Source organism: Myotis myotis, unplaced genomic scaffold (assembly GCF_014108235.1).
Source record: "Myotis myotis isolate mMyoMyo1 unplaced genomic scaffold, mMyoMyo1.p scaffold_m19_p_3, whole genome shotgun sequence".
NCBI lineage: Eukaryota > Metazoa > Chordata > Mammalia > Chiroptera > Vespertilionidae > Myotis > Myotis myotis.
This window is the reverse complement of record NW_023416335.1, coordinates 146,044,779-146,063,065: the sequence shown is the minus strand read 5'-3', so window position 1 is coordinate 146,063,065 and position 18,287 is coordinate 146,044,779. Positions and strand designations below refer to the sequence as shown.

The following is an 18,287-nucleotide window of genomic DNA, read 5'->3' as shown; positions in this document are numbered from 1 at the left end:
TAATTATAACTGGCATGCCTAGTCCATTTATTCTTTTACTCTCCTATGCAACTATTTTATATTTGCCTATTCAAACCCCTGTCCTTACTCTCAGGTGAAGGCCTTGTGTTTTTTTTATTTCTACTTTTTTAAGAAAGATGGAAACAATCAGAAGAGAATGTCAGCATAGTCCTCCAAGCAAATCTAACTATTTACTACCGTCTGCACTTCCCTTCTCTTGCACACTGTTGTTGTAGTTGATCCATTCTTTTCTAATTTTTTGTACTTTGTTGGGTTATTTCTGTTGGCATACAAATATGTTATTACTTTCATATTAAAAGGACTTCTTGGTCTGATGCCCCTCGTTTTTATATTCTCCTTTGAAGTAAAATTCTTCAAAAGAGCCATCTCTGTAAATCCCATTCGTCTTCTATTCTCTGTTAATATTTTATTCCTGCTACACTAAAACTATTCTTGTCAAGGTCATCAAATGACCAGTATATTAATAAATTCATTGGTCACTTTCAGGAACTTATCCTTTTTTAACTGTGAGCAACATTTGACATACATAGTAGAAGGGCTGCTGTATTGCTTCTCACTAGTTTAACTGCTACCATCCTCTTTTGAATCACCATCCACTCTTGCCTGGATTACTCCATTAGCTAATCACTGGTTATTTCTCCTTCTTCCTTTGCCCCTCATAATCTCTTCTTTACACAGCAGCCAGGACAATTCTTTTTGAATAAGTTAATCCTCTGTTATATACCCATTAAGGATTTATAGTTTTCATTACGATTAAAAACCCAAAATATTTACAGGCCTTCTAATATCTATAGGCCTGATTTCTGTCTCTCTCCAATAGCTTCTCCCTTTGTTCACTCTGTCCCAGCTTCACTGGCCTTCTTGCTGTACCTCAGACATGTCAGTTACATGTCTGCCTTAGTGGTTCTAGCAGTTTCCTCAGACTAGGATAGTCTTTAGCAGATAAATAATGGTTAATTCCTTACATTCGTCAAGTCTTTGTTCATATCTGACCTTTTAAATGATACCTAACCTGATACCTATATTTAATTATATAACTGATCTCCTCTCTCTGCCCCTCCATTAATGGGGAATATAATTTATTATGTAAATAGTTTTTATCTGCCTCCCTCCAATCCACCATCCTGAACCAAAAAGTAAGTTTCATTTTGTCAGTGATCTTTGCTTTGTCTGTTGATGTATTTCAAGCACCTGTAACGGTTCCAGGCATATAATAAGCATTCTGTAAATATTTGATGAATTTGAACTTTTGCTTTTAATAATTACTGATTTTCTTTCCCTTTTTTTTGACCATAAAAATGAGAAAGTAATTTTACTTGGGTCATGGTATTAATGAATTCTAAGCATAGGCATAGATATCTATATGTACAGTTGTTCATAAGGAAAAAGGCATGCAGGTTATGATTATTACAATAGCTTTATTGACTCAAAAGAATGTCACAATGCAACTGTAAATCTACTTTTGCCAACCCCTGAATATATAAAACCTGGTTTCAGTTTCCTGCTGTATATAAGTCATAGTAAACCCAAGAAAGGAAATTAGAAATAAAAAGTTAATGTTTTTAAAGTTATTGTTTTTCCTGATATCCTGAACTAAAATTAGAAATCTTTTTTTCTACCCTGGACTTCAGAGTGTTTTTTTTCCCCTCCTTTATTCAGAAATCTCTACCCCAAATTTGCATCACCCTGGGCATCTTCACCTTGTCGACCTCAAGACATAGGTAGGAGATTGTATTTGTGTTAAGACCTTTAAAAAATATATTTATAACTGAGAATCAGTTAATAAGGCTTTTTTTATTTTATTATCTAGACTTCCATGTTCCATCTGAGTACTTAACGAACATTCACATTAGGGATAAGGTGAGTGTAGTTTATTATTCTACTCAGCATGAATTTATAAGTACTCAGGCAGTTTTTCAGTTCAGATAGCATAATACTTGGAAATAATTAGCAATGGTCTCAGGTATAATTTCATATGTTTATTCAGCTATATGTAGCGATTTTATTTCTACTTTTGTTTGTATTCTTAATGTTGATGAGGTTCTGGATTACATTTTGTTTAATATTTTCCAACAAAACACTTTTAGGACTGATAAAATACTGCTTTATAGTTATCAGTAACAGTGTACAACCATGACCGTTGTTGATGGGAATAAACTAACTTGAAATATGTAATAAATTCCTTCTGATGTTCATACAAAAGAAGACATGCAGGCTATGATTATTACAGTAGCTTTATTAACTCATAAGAATATTACAATGCAACTGTAAATCTACTTTTGCCAATCTGTATATATAAAATCTTTTTTTAGATTTTATATCTTCATCGGTTAGAAAGATTTTCTTATAGTACAGATACAGTGTTTTTAATAGAATTATATATTATATGTTTAAAAACTACTTATGACTTTCGGCTTTTTTCTGTGATTTTTTTTTCTATTTTTGAATTACCTAAAATTCTATTTATAAAGTAACTGTTAACAGATTGCAGCTTTAATCTTTTTTTTTCTTTTTTCCCTGGTCAAAGAAAGAAAGAAAGTGGTAAACACTTATTTTAGGGAAAAGAACTACGAGTTTATTTTTGTTAGAGATAGTGTCTGGATTTTAGCCTTGTGAAAGGATATAATATATTAAAATTACATATTTGTGTTATTCCTATGTGTATAAGTGGCTAATGTAAATGACAATGTTCTGCATCTATACCATGTAGTTGTGTAAGCCAAATCGATATTGATGTTGTGGACAAGCAAGTAAAGAGATATATTTCTCACTATGTCTTAATTCTTGAGTTAGGTGGAAGATAAGTATGAGATGGAGATAGATATCTTTTTCTATTTTTGGATTGTATGACTTGCTGCCACCTCCACTGTAGGACTCTTTTGCTCCCAATACCTAAAGGATCCAGACCATTTCTCAATGCCAATTTACTAACTTAGGATGATTTGACACATTTGGGACTGCTACCTGAATGGGGATAATATGAATGGAAAGAAAAATTACATTCAGAGAATGTGTAGCAGTTAAGTAAATATTTAGATACAGGATTAAGTAAAAAAAAGTATTTTTGTTTTGGTGAGCATTTAAGATTTGTATTTATGTGAGAACTCACATTTTATAGTTTGGTAGACAATTAATTTGTTTCTGCTTTCTAGAGGGACATGTAAAGCAGTCATACATTCATTTAATCAAAATAAGCAATCTCGGCATTATTTTTGTACTTAACATCCATGATTTGCTAAATATATTTAACCAACTGATTTGTGCTTGAGTCATTGCCAAATGTAGATTCAATAACATTTCCTGGGAGTCTATCAGACATACAAGGCTTGTTCACATAGAGTCACTTAGTTAATTTTCATTCTTAGTAACCCTTGTAAGATTTCATTTTCTACATTTTATAATTGAAGTTTAGAGACATTAAATTACTTGAAATGGTATATTAGTAAGTAATGGAATTAGATCTTGAATATAAGTTCTGAATCTCCGAGCACAATGTTTCACTATTACTCCCACATTGGATAACTAATAAATCCCTTAAGTAAGACATTCAGCATTTGAACTCAACTGGAAGTTTTTATTTAGCTCTTTTCCTATTAGTACATAAAATAGATGTACCAGAAGTAATTGTTAAATAACTTTAGTCACTTAAATAATAAACTACCCTAAACGATGAAACTCTCCTTTAGAATTATAGCTACTTGTATAATCATGTAATAGCAGTTATCTGCTATGAAGAGAAGAGTTTCTGTTTCTGTTTTTACTTTAGTAGTAGCAGTTATATGTTAGGATTTTCAGACTTGTTTTACATTTGAGAATAATTTATTTCTCTTTCCTAGCTGGCTGCAATAAAACTTGGCCGATATGGAGAAGACCTTCTCTTCTATCTCTATTACATGAATGGAGGAGACGTATTACAACTTCTAGCTGCAGTAGAGCTGTATGTTCAAAATATTTTTAAACATTTTTGTATTATAGTGGATCTTGTTTATTCTAAAAGCTGCTTTTTAAAAAATTATGATGGCTATAGTTTTTGTCTTTTGTTTTTAAAGTGAAAATATTTCTCCATCAAGAAATTTATTTTTACATTTAGTAAAATAAAGTTAATTTATATTGAAATCTTAGATTACTATGGCTTCATAATCACTGTGTACATAAAAAGAATTTTAAACTTAACCCTAAGTTTGTAAGAAGCCTGAAGACAGAATCAACTTGGATCATGGATTTGGTGAATCTAATTTTTATAAGATATGGTTCATAACTGTGGTTCATCTGACTCCTTATGGAACCACATATGTTAGTGACAGTGAATTTCATCATTCAATAAACATCTATTAAATATTATGTGGACAACTCACTGTACATATATCTTGTGTGTTTTGAATATTGATAAGATAAAGTCCAACTTAAATTACTGTTAAGAAGTTGGTCCACGGATATGTTTTTTTCTGAGCATTTCTGTTTTCACCTGATGTCATACAAATAAAAAGTTTGTGTTGTTTCTCATGTACAGTTGGTAACATATTAGTCATTCTAATCATGATTACTATACAGTGAGTTACTAAAAAATTCTGATGTTATGATTAGGAGATATTTTTACAGATTTAAGTATTTTATAACATTTCTTATAATATTTCTACAAATGGCTTTGATTAGATACTTAACTGTAAAACTTACTGTGTTGATAATAAATTGTTTTTTATTTCTCAGCTAAGAATTTGTTTTTTTCTCATGTTCTTTTCACATTTTTTGTAAGATAGGAATTGATAACTGTTCCTTTTAAGTTATAAGTAAATAAATTCATTCATCCATCCATCATTGGCTGTGTTGTCTCATATCATATATCTAAAAATTACCTCATGGTATGGATAGGAAGATATTTGTTTACGTGGAGGTTTTGTGTGAATTTAAATAGTTAATTCAAGTAGTCATTGTATTTAGTTCCATACAAAATAATTCAAGTAGTTGGCATTTTTGTTTGTTTTAATAGATATTTCTATTTCTATTGAATATTAAGAACAAAAAAGTGAAGTTTCTGGAACACAATCATTCTTTATTTGGTCTGCCTAAGATTTTACCACATCACTCATAAAGTTTTTAAGATCTTGTTTTGTTTTCATTAAAAGTTTCTTCAGTTAAGTAAAGATGTGGGTTTTGGAAAATTAAGAAATTATTTTTCTGCATTTATTTCACTAGGGTTGTACATAATAACAAAGTCAGGACAAATAAGCATTCCTATTTATATATTTTATGTGTAATAATTTTCTGAGAAAAGTTTTAAAAATATGAGCCATAGGAAAATATTAATTGTCTTTTTCTCTTAAAAATTGAAGTTTTAACCGTGATTGGAGATACCACAAAGAAGAACGAGTATGGATTACCAGGGCACCAGGCATGGAGCCAACAATGAAAACCAATACATATGAGAGGGGAACATATTACTTCTTTGACTGTCTTAACTGGAGGAAAGTAGCTAAGGTATATATTTTGTTCATGTGTAAATGTATAAATCTAGATTTAAAAAAGAAGTGACCTCTATTGTCTGTTTATATGTACCAATGCATTCATTTTAGTAATGTGCCAGATATTTGGTCTTTTGTCTCTACCTCCTCAGCTTGATTTATTTAACTCTAGGAGAGTATGCAGAAATAGTTCATATCACTCATAGTTAGAAAAATGATTGAACTTGGTAAGAAATTTTGTAACTTCAAAAGCCTTGGTGACATTTTAAATATTTTTGTTTCTACTAAGTTGTAAAATAAAGATACTATTGTGCAATGCCAGTCATGTATTTTATTATTGTTACTTTTTATTAAGCAGGTCTGAGATTTCCCATAAACCGGTATATATAAACAGATACAGGGTTTTTAAAACAGTTGCACACATTATAGAAAAGAGTTTAGAGTTTTGAAACAGAAGACAGTTCATTGGATGATTTTTTAGTTGTTAGTTTGGGCTTTTTTTTTCTTTCTTTTGAGTCATCTTTACTAAACTGATAAAAAGGTAAAACATTTTAAGAAAACAATGTAAAGTGCTTAACAGATATTTATCACAAAAAACGTTTTACATTACAAGATTTCATATAAAACTTGAAAAATACAAGGGATTAAATTTTTTTTAAATTACTATTTTTAGGTGTTTTCTCAATGATTAATGTCATTACTTCTCAGAGCAAGTCCATATACCATTATAGACTGTATTTGAGTTATTTTAACCATTCTACTTATACATATCTTGATTTCAAAAGTAGATCTATGTTCTAACTTTTCAGTTATGTTAAAATAATTATATTCATTACAAATAGTACATAAGACATTGTGTATATTACCTGTTCTTTAAGAAGTGATAGTGTAATAGAAAGCCATAGTCTTTGTTGTCATGGATTTAAATTTAACTCCTGTTTCTGCTATTTATGCTTTCACCTTGTGCAATTTTCCTTTTAAATCAAAATACTTCCCTCTAGATTTTCATGAACTTTAAATGAGATTACACAAAACACATTTACACTAAATGTAGTGCTTGGCAAATATTGAGTATTTATATATGAGAGTAGTTGTGGTAGTTTGTTGCTGCTGTTTCAATCATTGTTATTACAGCTCATTACTTTTTTCCCAGAGATGGAAAAATGATAATTGATTTTTGTTAGGTTAAGTCAATGGTCCTCAAATTTTAGCTTACATCAAAATTACCTGGAGACCTTTACACAAATTGCTTGGCCATACCGCCATTGTTTCTGACTTAGTGAGTTTGTAGATGGAACCTGAGAATTTTTATTTCTAACAAGTTCCCAAGTGATGCCAATGATGACGCTGGTCCGTGTCTGGAGCCATACTTTGAGAAACTCTGTTAGTTGATTCTATAGGAGAGAAAAGGTCTCTTTGGAAGATGAAAAATTCTATTAGGAAATAACTGAAGTTTTTTCCATTCAATTTGAGGCTTTTGCTTGTAAATTATTCCAAATTTAGGATATGCAAAAAAGGGGTGGATGTGTGAAGTAGATAGATATATAATTTTAGATACATTTCAGTTCAGTATATGTGAAGAAAATCAAGTTATTGAAAAATACTTGTTTTCTATAGAACTAAGTTCTCCCCATAAACTTAAATATTCAGAAACAATTTAATAGGGCCCCTATTAAACATTAATAGGACCCCTTATTATCTCACAAAAGGAAATCCCTAGTCAGAGAAATGTCATTTTAAAGAATATTTTGTTTGTTGAGTGTGTGTACACACGCGTGCGCACAAAATAATTTTACTCAATTTTATCTCTCTTGTATTGTTGGGTTTTCTTAACCTTTTCCTTTAAAATTTTTAGCAGGGCCGTAGGAAAATAAAATTTGGGAAATAATCACTAAACTTTTCCCTAAGAAATCTCTCTTGAAGTAATTTGCTGGCCACTTGTACTGATATTCTTTAACAAAATTATTTTCATAGTAATGAAAGCAAGTGGAATTTTGTTTTTTATCAAATTTCTTTTGGTTGTATTAAAATACAGGTTCATAAATTTAAACCAAGTTGTATTGTATTCATAGAGTAAACTTTTGCAATGACTTCCGTTTTTTTAGGTTGTTTTCAGTATTTTTCTAGAAACTGGATTAGGAATTAAATTAATTTCATTCATAGTTATATTCATTAACAGATTTCATTATACTACACAAACTCCATTAAAATGCCAGGTCCCAAGTTAATTTCAAAGTCCGCATCTGTAAAGTAGGTGTGGCTTACTATTTACAGTTAAAGAACATGCATTAAATAGCTTCAACTCATTGTAAGAAACCTACGCTGAGAATTAGTATTATAACTAATAACTTGATGTTACCATGGTATCATGAAAAGTATTGGCCTGATTCGACCATAATCAGGTCTCCATCCAGAATATCTTGTATATGAGGTTCTTCCTTTCTCTTTTGTAAACCACTTAATATTTTTAGGGAAATTAAGAATTGTAATGTTAAGTAAGGGAGTAGATTATTTAAATCAGAAGTACTTCTTATCCCTAAAAATTCTGACTCTGAGTTCTAGAATGTGGCCCGTTATTTATTTTAAAAATGTCTTATATGTCAATAATTTATGTACATAAAAATTTTGATGCTGCCTTTGCTTAATCTCCCCTTTTAGATAATCTTGATTTGTCAGCAGACTAGGTGGTCTGTCTTATATAGAATTACTCACTATCCCACTAATTTAAAATAGTGGTAATTTGGATAGTAGTTATTTTACTCTTAATGAGTAAAATTTGAAAAATAATTTCATCCACAGAGAAATTTTAGATGCTGGAGGCTGCCCTGTTATCAGTAGCTTTCTCATACTAAACTTACAAACTTAAGAATTTTTTTCGGCCTAACTTTACCATTTGAGTCCAACATTGAATAGGATTTTTAATGCTTAGGATTATCATATCATAGCCTGGTATAAATAAGGGTGTTTTTTTTTTTTATTTTCATTAACTTCACTTTTACATTTTAGTACTTTTTATACTGTAATTAGGAAGGTGCTTTTTTCAAAATAAAAAGTATTTCTAATATAACTGTACTTAAGATAGTTTGTTACTTCCTTCCTAAAATTTAATGAGGACTTATCCTAGTGAAGAAAAAGCTGACATTTCTGAGGATTTTAGAAAACATTCCTGCAGTGTATGTTTTTCTGTGAAATTTGATCAGTAATAATAATTTTACTTGGCATCTGAATCCAGTGCATGTATTCCAATTCTGCTTCATAGTAACCTTTTGAGAATATGTAACCTAATTTTATTAATAGAAAAATGAAGACAATAGAAGTTATTTTTTAAAAGTATCTAGAACTATTTCTAGCCTTTAAAGTCATTAAATTATAATCTAAAAACTTTTTTCCATTAAAGCAAATACCTAATCTTTGAATACTTTAAAAGTTAAGTGTTCTGTTTCTAAAAGAAATGAAGAAAACTGTGTTTATTAATTCATCAGCCATTAGTTACATTCCTGCTAGGGCCCTGGCACTATTCTAGGCAGTAGGTAATCATATACAGAAGAAGACATCCTTCTTGCCCCTACAGATTATACAGAGGTAGAGGTGTGCATATGTGTTATGTGTGTGCATATAGCATAAACATGTAAAAGAGATGTAATCAACAATCAAAGTTAGGGATACCAGTATATAGTAAGCTTTGCATATTTTAACAATGAAAGTATAGAGAAAACAAAAATAAGATTTTAAAAATGGAACACAAAAGTGCGACCTATTTAACTTCTAAATCTGATATAAAGGTCTTTGTGAGTCTCTTAATTATCATCCTATATAATAAAAAGGTAATATGCAAATCAACTGAAGGGCGGAATGACTGGTTGCTATGACACACACTGACCACCAGGAGGCAGGCGCTCAATGCAGGAGCTGCCCCCTGGTGGTCAGTGCACTCCCACAGGGAGAGTGCTGCTCAGCCAGAAGCCCAGAAGCCAGGCTGACAGCTGGCAAGCACAGTGGCAGTGGCAGGAGCCTCTCCCTCCTCTCGGCAGCGCTAAGGATATCCAACTCCCAGCTTAAGCCGGCTCCCCCTGGGGAGCGGGGAGCAGGCCTAAGCCCGCAGTTGGACATCCCCAAGACTGCAAGAGGGTGCAGGCCTGGCTGGGGGACCCCCCCCCCAAGTCCACAAATCTTGTGCACCGGGCCTCTAGTATTAAAATATTTATGTTCCCTAGATTTAAACTCATCTCTTTTTTAAAGATAGGGAAAATATATGTGCATTGATGAAATCACTCTAGTTATAAATTTTAACAATAGAATTCACCAATGTGCAATAACAAAGACAGGAAAATTGAACAGAATTTTAAATTTTATAACTTAGGTCGTGAGATGTATGATTTGTCATAGTTACAACTAGACTCTGTACCCTATAACTACACGTAATTTAGAATGATAGATCAAAAAGATACTTTCTTTACTAACTGGGTATGCATCTTCAAGCCAGACAATAAATTCTTTTAAAGCCTAGCCAGGTGAAAAGAGAGTTGTGCTTATACAGTGTATTAGGGAGAGCTGTGGTAATTGTGATGGTAATTCTGATATTGCTAGTTTTTACTGATAAGCATATAACCACTGTGCTTTTGTTACTCTACAAACCCTATAAAGTGAACCTTTTTAGATTAAAGTCAACACTGGGTGCCTTCTTTATAAATATTTCTCAATGGACTGAAGTTTTTCAACATTATTTATGGATATATGGTGTAATGAAGTGATTCTATTTTGGATCTTCGGCTAAGAATATTAAAAATAATGTTTTATGCTGGAAAAGTCATGGTATTACACGGATCTGGATTCTAATCCTAAATCTGATACTTGTATGACTTGGGCAAGTTACTTGTGAGCCCCATGTTCCTCAAGTGCAAAATGAAGATGATATCTACAGTTATAAAGATTAGAATAAAATCAACTCTAGCCCTATTTTGACACACATTAGACTTTCAGCAAGTTGTACTTGCTCTTTCTGTAATTGTTAATGTAATATTCTTAAATTTTAAGTACTTGGTTTTGTATCTCAAAATTTAATCATGACATAGGTTTTCATTTTAATTTAAGAGTGAAATTTCCCCCTTAATTTAATAGTGGAAATACTCATTATTGAAATCAATACAAAACAAAGCAGCAGATAAGGTAAAATACAGTAACCCATAGTACTAACATTACTTGCTGGCTTTCTTTAATCATAATATATCATATTAAATAATTTTTTAAATGTGATCGACTGAGATAGTTTATGCTAAATGAATTTAGTTGTAGAATTAATGATTTTAGAACCTCTTGCTCTTTGGATTTGCAAAGGTATGCTTTTTATATTAATCCTAGAGGCCTGGTGCATGATTGGAGCGGGAGGTTGGCCAGCCAGGGAGGGACTGTGGAGGGCACCAGGACATGTCCAGCCTTTCTCCCTCAGTCCCAATCGGCCGGACCCCACCAGCAAGCTAACCTACTAGTCGGAGCGTCTGCCTCCTGGTGGCCAATGCATGTCATAGAGAGAGGTTGAGCAGCCTTAGCATATCATTAGCATATTACGCTTTGATTGGTTGAATGGTCAACCGGACATTTAGCATATTAGGCTTTTATTATATAGGATAGGGTAAAAAATTATATTCTGCATCTCATTGATCTTGGTTAAGTATGAAAACAATGGCTTCATCATTTTTAAATTTTAAAACTCATGAGGATAATGTAGTATTTTGAAAGTTTAATTGAAATAGGCTATGCAGTTTGCTTTCAAATGTGCCTGCATCAGCCACTGTCTAGTTTTGGGTAGCAGTTACATCTTTTCAGGGGTTTGCTTTTGTGAAATGGGAAGTCTGGAGATGTGTGAGTTTTAAGTTGTTTTTCCTGAAATTTAAATGTTAGAATAACTTTGTATGCTTTTTTTTTTTTTTTTTAAATATATTTTATTGATTTTTTACAGAGAGGAAGGGAGAGAGATAGAGAGTTAGAAACATCGATGAGAGAGAAACATCGATCAGCTGCCTCCTGCACATCTCCCGCTGGGGATATGCCCGCAACCCAGGTACATGCCCTTGACCGGAATCGAACCTGGGACCTTTCAGTCCGCAGGCCGACGCTCTATCCACTGAGCCAAACCGGTTTCGGCTGTATGCTTTTTTTATAAGACAAATTGGTAAACTATTTCTAAAGTTTTTTCTTGAAAAATAAATTTTTAGGTTTTATATTTCATTGAATGAGGCTTTACTTTTAAATATAGCATGTCCCAAAAATGTATACACACTTTAACAGCTGATAACTCACTTAATTTTCACTCCTTTTCAGGTTTAACTGATTTGAAATAATGGGTGAAGCCATGCTAAGTTTTGAACAAAGAAAATTTATCCTAAAGTGGCATTATACTTTTTATGGGGATACATAAAAGATAAAGTTTATGGTACAAAACCAACAGCAGTCGACGAATCGAGGGTGCACAAAATACCGAACGAAATGATTCTTGATGTTTGCGATTCCATTGCTTCATATTATCAGCAGTGCCTGGACCAGAACGGTCATCATTTTGAAAACTGGCGTTGAAAAAGAAAATTATTCCTTTCTGTAGATTCTTTTAAATTTTGAAAATGAACTGTATGTTAATAAACACTGACTTTATAATCTGTTCAAAGTGTGTTATACATTTTTGGGGACACCCTATATTCTCTAATTTTCTGTGTGTTTTTTTAGTGATATAGTAAGTACCCTGTCAAGTTTTTATTTTTGAGGGGGGGAAAAAGCATAGAATTTGTGACATAAAATAGATGTTCATGAGAAGTCTGACTTTTATGCAGGAAGTCTCTATTTTATTTATCAGATAGAAATGACAGCATATTATTTTCATTCAAGCTATATTTTACCTAAGAGAAAAATTAGTTGGTATATCTGTGTCTGTGAACATTCTCATAGATGTAGGTATTTTGTTAATATAGTAAAATATGTTTTCACAAAACTTGGAGGACAAAGGGAGAGGAAATCAACTAAATTCTTAAATTTGGTTTTGTAGGAGTTCCATTTGGAATATGACAAATTAGAAGAACGGCCTCACCTGCCATCCACCTTCAACTACAACCCTGCTCAGCAAGCCTTCTAAAAAAAGACTTCCCTTTTCTTGGGGTATGGCTGTCTCAGCACAATACTCAACATAACTGCAGAACTGATGTGGCTCAGGCACCCTGGTTTTAATTCCTTGAGGATTTGGCAATTGGCTTACGCAAAGGGTCACCATTTGAGGTCCTGCCTTACTAATTATGTGCTGCCCAACAACTAAATTTGTAATTTGTTTTTCTCTAGTTCGAGCAGGGTCTGAATTTTTTTCATTTATTTTCTTTTTTTGCCAGCAGACAGACTTGGGTCTATAAAGACAAGCAAGTACACTGACAGAAGTTTACCGTTTAGTTTCTAAAATGTAAAAAAGAAAACCCACAAAAGACTCAACAAAATTAGACCACAAAATTTGCATTGTTCATTGTAGCACTATTGGTAATAAAATAACAAATGTTTGTGCATTTTTATGTGAAGATCCTTCTCGTATTTCATTTGGAAAGATGAGCAAGGTCTGCTTCCTTCATTTTACTTCCCCTTTTGTTTTTGAAAGGCAGTTTCGCCAAGCTTAACGCAAGAATATCTGACTGTTTAGAAGAAAGAGATTGCCACAATCTCTGGACGATTTCCAGGGTTGTGTTATTACTGAGCTTCATCTTTCCAGAATGAGCAAAACACTGTCCAGTCTTTGTTACGATTTTGTAATAAATGTGTACATTTTTTTTAAATTTTTGGACATCACATGAATAAAGGTATGTATGTACGAATGTGTATATATTATATATATGACATCTATTTTGGAAAATGTTTGCCCTGCTGTACCTCATTTTTAGGAGGTGTGCATGGATGCAATATATGAAAATGGGACATTCTGGAACTGCTGGTCAGGGGACTTTGTCGCCCTGTGCACTAAAGGGCCAGATTTTCAGCAGCCAAGGACATCCATACCCAAGTGAATGTGATGGGACTTAAAGAAGTGAACTGAGACAATTCACTCTGGCTGTTTGAACAGCAGCATTTCATAGGAAGAGAAAAAAAGATCAATCTTGTATTTTCTGACCACATAAAGGCTTCTTCTCTTTGTAATAAAGTAGAAAAGCTCTCCTCACTGCAGTGTTGACTTTGATTTGAAATTGTGAAATTATTTCTTCAGCATGAAAAATAGAAGATAAAAAAACTAAGGGTTTACAAATATCAAATTGAAGGGTGTAACTAAACAATTTAAAATGTAGTTTTCTTTCAGTTTTTGACAAGTAGTTTACTGGAACCATCACCATTTCACTTGTAGGTTAAAATGTAGACATTTTTAGTATTAACCAAGTTCAAAACAGAGAAAACTATTAGAAATAAAACTTCCTGATCACTCTTGGGACCCAATCAAAATGCTTTTCTTTTGCGTGAAACTTGTAAGAAATTTCTTGCTAGACCTTTGATATTTATCATTACTCAAATTAAGGGAAGCCAAAAGCAGTGGCAGGACAGACTTCACCTCCAGTGTGCTGGCCTGGATATTTCACAGTTACAAGTTGATGGGTTCTTTTCCATCTAAACTTAAATACTGTATTTAAAAATGCCTGAAGACTGAAGCTATGAAAGCAGAACTAAAGATAGTAAAAGGGAGGCAGTGAGTATTGATCTGTAAATTTTCCTTTTTAACCTATTTTTCTATGAAGAGTGAAAGTTTGACATTTACCAAATCATTTTTGAAAATGAAACATGACATTTCTGTGTCAAGATTATAAAATGGCAAGATTTATCTCTATGTATTTTGAGATATGAAGCTGATATAAAAATAACAGGATTTTTTTAATCTTTCATATTTAAACCAAAGCATCTCTTCATAGGAAAGATGACACTTATATAATTTTATTGTGAAAACAATCTTCACGGAACACACACCATATTTGACATAAACCAGTGTCAAATCCTATAAATCAATTTCTTGTTTAAAAAATACATTTTTTCATAATTTACTGTTAAATGTAACTTCCTACAAAAACATGAAAGGTAAAACGAAAAAATGGAAGGGTATCTATTCTTATACAAACATATCAACATAAAGCATCACCATAATCATGATTGGTATTGTGTGAATGACTCAGAAGAGCAAAATAGCTCATATCAAGTGGTTTGTTGTCTTAATTGCCATATGCAAAGTAAAGTGCTCACTTTTTCAATTTCCTGAGTTCTTCCACCCTGAATCATCAAAATGCAAAACGCTTGTATGTAAACCAACTTTTTATAACTTGTTTATATCAGAAATTACCATGCTCTTCACTTAAGATCCAAGTTTTAAAATTCTATATGAAGTCTTTAATACAACACACTTCTATATTCCTTGGTTTTATAATTTGTGGTTTTACATGTGCAGAAGTTGACCTAAACTAGTTATTTCACATTTTCTCTCAGGTTTAGATTTTATTAATTTTTCCCTATATAACTAGAGATATAAATGTGTACATTATGTTAAATAATTTTTTTGCTTTTGCTATAATTGGCTTCATGGAACCACAAGCTATTTACAAAGAAAAGCCCTTTCGGTTTTTTAGTTTAAAATACATATTTTAGGGTTCTAGTGGTGATACTTTATATGGAAAAAACTCAGTTTTCAGGGATTTTTCACTGAGCACATAGTTTTCCTTCAGTTTAACAAATTTTAATAAGAACTGAAAGTTCATTTGAATTCTAATAGTATATATAAAGCCAAATATTTATCTGGTCTTTTCCTTTTTGCCACTGGACTTGGAACACAATAGGTGCTTGATAAACACATGTTGATTAAATGGCATAAAGTGATATTTCAATTTGAAAATAAAATTTACAAATTAAATCATTGGGCTTTGAAACAATTTATACTATTTTTTGCTGTAATTTTATTTTCAAGAGACTTTCTAAGCATTTTTAATTAACTTTCTAAACTTTACCCGTTTTTTTCACTCTACCCCTTCTAATTGACCCCTTCCTCTGAATCCTCCATTAAAAGACTGTCTTCCATTTTATTAAATATTCTGTTTAATATTAGGTTAAATATATGGGATCTGAGAATGGCTGCAAAGGAAGACTCACTGATTTTATTTAACTTAGATTGGCTTAATAGACCAGTTTTGCAAGAAAACTGCCAAAAACCTAAACATGCTTGTGTGTAAAAGAAAAGGGAACTTGCCCAGCTAGCATGGCTCAGTGATTGAGTATGAACCTGTGAACCAGGAGATCACAGTTTGATTCCTGGTCAGGGCACATGCCCAGGTTTCGGACTTGATCCCCCATGGAGGGTGTACAGGAGGCAGGTGATCAATGATTCTCATCATTGAATCTTCTATCGCTCCCTCACCCTTCCTCTCTGAAATCAATAAACATACATTTTAAAAAAACGAAAAGGGTTCTTTATATTTAATGTTCTCTTAACCTTGGTTTATCTCTGTAGTTAATAAAAAAGACATAGAAATACCTTCTAACTGATTCTATTAAGACAGTCCCTGGAGAATGAGATAAGCCACATCTCAGTGTCCTTTGAAATGCTAGTTCCTAATGGCATGTCACAAGGTTCACTCCCTTGCCACTAGCATTACCCGTGAATTAGATCATATCATGAATAAATGACAAACCTAGGAAATGAAGAAGTCAAAATTGAGATCTAAATCAAACCCTATAATTTTGTGTGTGGAGTTGCTTCAAGTTAAGATACATTGAATCAGGATAATTACTTTTGCACTTGGGTTGCTAAAAGAAAAAGGATGGTGGAATATAACAAGGCTTAAGAGTGGTTCATATGTAGCCCTAGCCCAGTGGTTGGCAAACCGCGGCTCGCGCGCCACATGCGGCTCTTTGGCCCCTTGAGTGTGGCTCTTCCACAAAATACGTGCGGGCGTGCACATACAGTGCGATTGAAACTTTGTGGCCCATGCACAGAAGTCGTTTTTCAGCCTGGGCAAGTCTATTTTGAAGAAGTTTTATTCAACGTACCTATAGTTTAACTAAGACTTAAGACTTCAAAGTTCATAAAGTTGATTTTAGGGAACGTTGTGAAATGAAAGAAGATGTAGCGTCGAGGATTGAGAAAGGTATGTTGAGATGATTTGGACGTATAGAGAGGATGAACGAAAGGAGATAGACGAAACAAGTATACAAGACGAGTGTGGATGGGAGAGTTGGAAGGGGTCGACCTCAGCAAATGTACCTCAATCAGATTGAGGACGTTTTTAGCAAAGGCCAGCTTAGGAATACCCTAATTAAGTTAATAACTGTACCTACCTATATAGTTTAAGCTTAAAAAATTGGGCTCTCAAAAGAAATTTCAATCGTTGTACTATTGATATTTGGCTCTGTTGACTAATGAGTTTGCCTACCACTGCCCTAGCCGGTTTGGCTCAGTGGATAGAGCGTTGGCTTACGGACTGAAGGGTTCTGGGTTCAATTCAAGTCAGGAGCACATGCCTGGGTTTCGGCTCAATCCCCAGTAGGGGGTGTGTGGGAGGCAGCCTATCAAGGATTCTCTCATCATTGATGCTTCTTTCTATCTCTTTCCCTTCCTCTCTGAAATCAATTAAAAAAAATTTTTTTTAAGTAGTGGTTCATATGTAGACCAATGTAAATTGTGAGTCTATTGTCCAAATACTAATCTTCAGCTGCCTTAGGAAAAGTATAGTGCTCAGAAGATAGGAAGTCTGCTGTATTTTAAGAGCTGCCATGACGGGAAGGCAGAACACTATGTGGTATGACTTCTAGTTGCAAATCAGTATGCTAAGTGTTTTGAATGCTTCTTGTACCCTGTCTTCAGCATGGTATCATGAGGCAGGTTTTAGTATCCCCATTTTAAATTACATTCAAAATATACAAAAACAAACAGGAAGTAGGAATGTTTAGCATTAGAGAATAAACTTTGTAAACATGATGTCTGTCTTCAAGTTTTAAATTCAAGAGCTGTCGCAGAAAGATGAATTCATTTGTGTGGATGAAGAGCAGAACCAATAAGGTTTCAGTGCAATATTAAAACGTAACTGAGGTCATTAAAATTTTGAAAGTAGTTGCTTTATAACGCATTGGATTCAACATCATAGAACATAACCAGGGAGACTGGAAGGAAAATGTTCTGTATATAAGGTAAGGTAAGGAGTTAAATTGAATAATCTTGAATGTTTTATCATTTATTGAAAAAGTGTTGAAGTAGAATAATTACTGTATTTCAACAAACCTATGTGCCAACAATTGCAAGGTACATCATTATTTTTTGTACCAAGGAAGAAGTAGCTGAAACTATGACAAGCCACCAGTTACAAAAGGCATACCAATTTCACAGATGCCACACATGGAAAGAATATGCATCTTAGAACTGATAAGGTGTACACTGGAGAGAGGAGACAACTAAGGGAGATATGACAGCTGTCCTCAAATATAGAGAGGATTTAGGAGGATAAGATTCAAACCAGCAGGTGGAGGCAGAGTGAGACAGATTTTGGTTCTATGTTAAGGTGCTCTCCCACAGTACTCACTGCTTTATGAAATGAGGGTTCCAACAGCAAAAATATTCATGCAGAAAGTGGATGACTCAGAAATCTCTGGTAAGAGGGCTACCATTTTGAATAAAAAGTTAAATGGATAACGTCTAGGCTGCCTTTCAGTTTTTTTAAAAAAATATATTTTTATTGATTTCAGAGAGGAAGCGAGAAGAGAGAGAAACATTAATAATGAGAGAATCACTGATTGGCTGCCTCCTGCATGCCCCCTAATGGGGATTGA

General features: G+C 33.0%; 1 protein-coding gene across 18 annotated transcripts in view; it reads left to right on the top strand.

Moving 5' to 3' along the window:
- The window catches only part of CNOT2 (CCR4-NOT transcription complex subunit 2), a 118,621-nt gene extending 104,962 nt beyond the window's left edge, over positions 1 to 13,659 (top strand). For 17 of the 18 annotated variants that reach the window (XM_036300495.1, XM_036300499.1, XM_036300494.1 and 14 more), the window contains 5 exons: positions 1,681 to 1,742; positions 1,832 to 1,881; positions 3,858 to 3,958; positions 5,352 to 5,496; positions 12,514 to 13,659. In XM_036300495.1, the coding sequence (XP_036156388.1) occupies positions 1,681 to 1,742; positions 1,832 to 1,881; positions 3,858 to 3,958; positions 5,352 to 5,496; positions 12,514 to 12,600 (445 nt within the window). In that variant the 3' untranslated portion in view covers positions 12,601 to 13,659. The remainder of the gene's footprint in view (positions 1 to 1,680; positions 1,743 to 1,831; positions 1,882 to 3,857; positions 3,959 to 5,351; positions 5,497 to 12,513) is intronic. The other variant, XM_036300483.1, reaches the window with a different exon arrangement.
- The last annotated feature ends 4,628 nt before the right edge of the window (positions 13,660 to 18,287 follow it).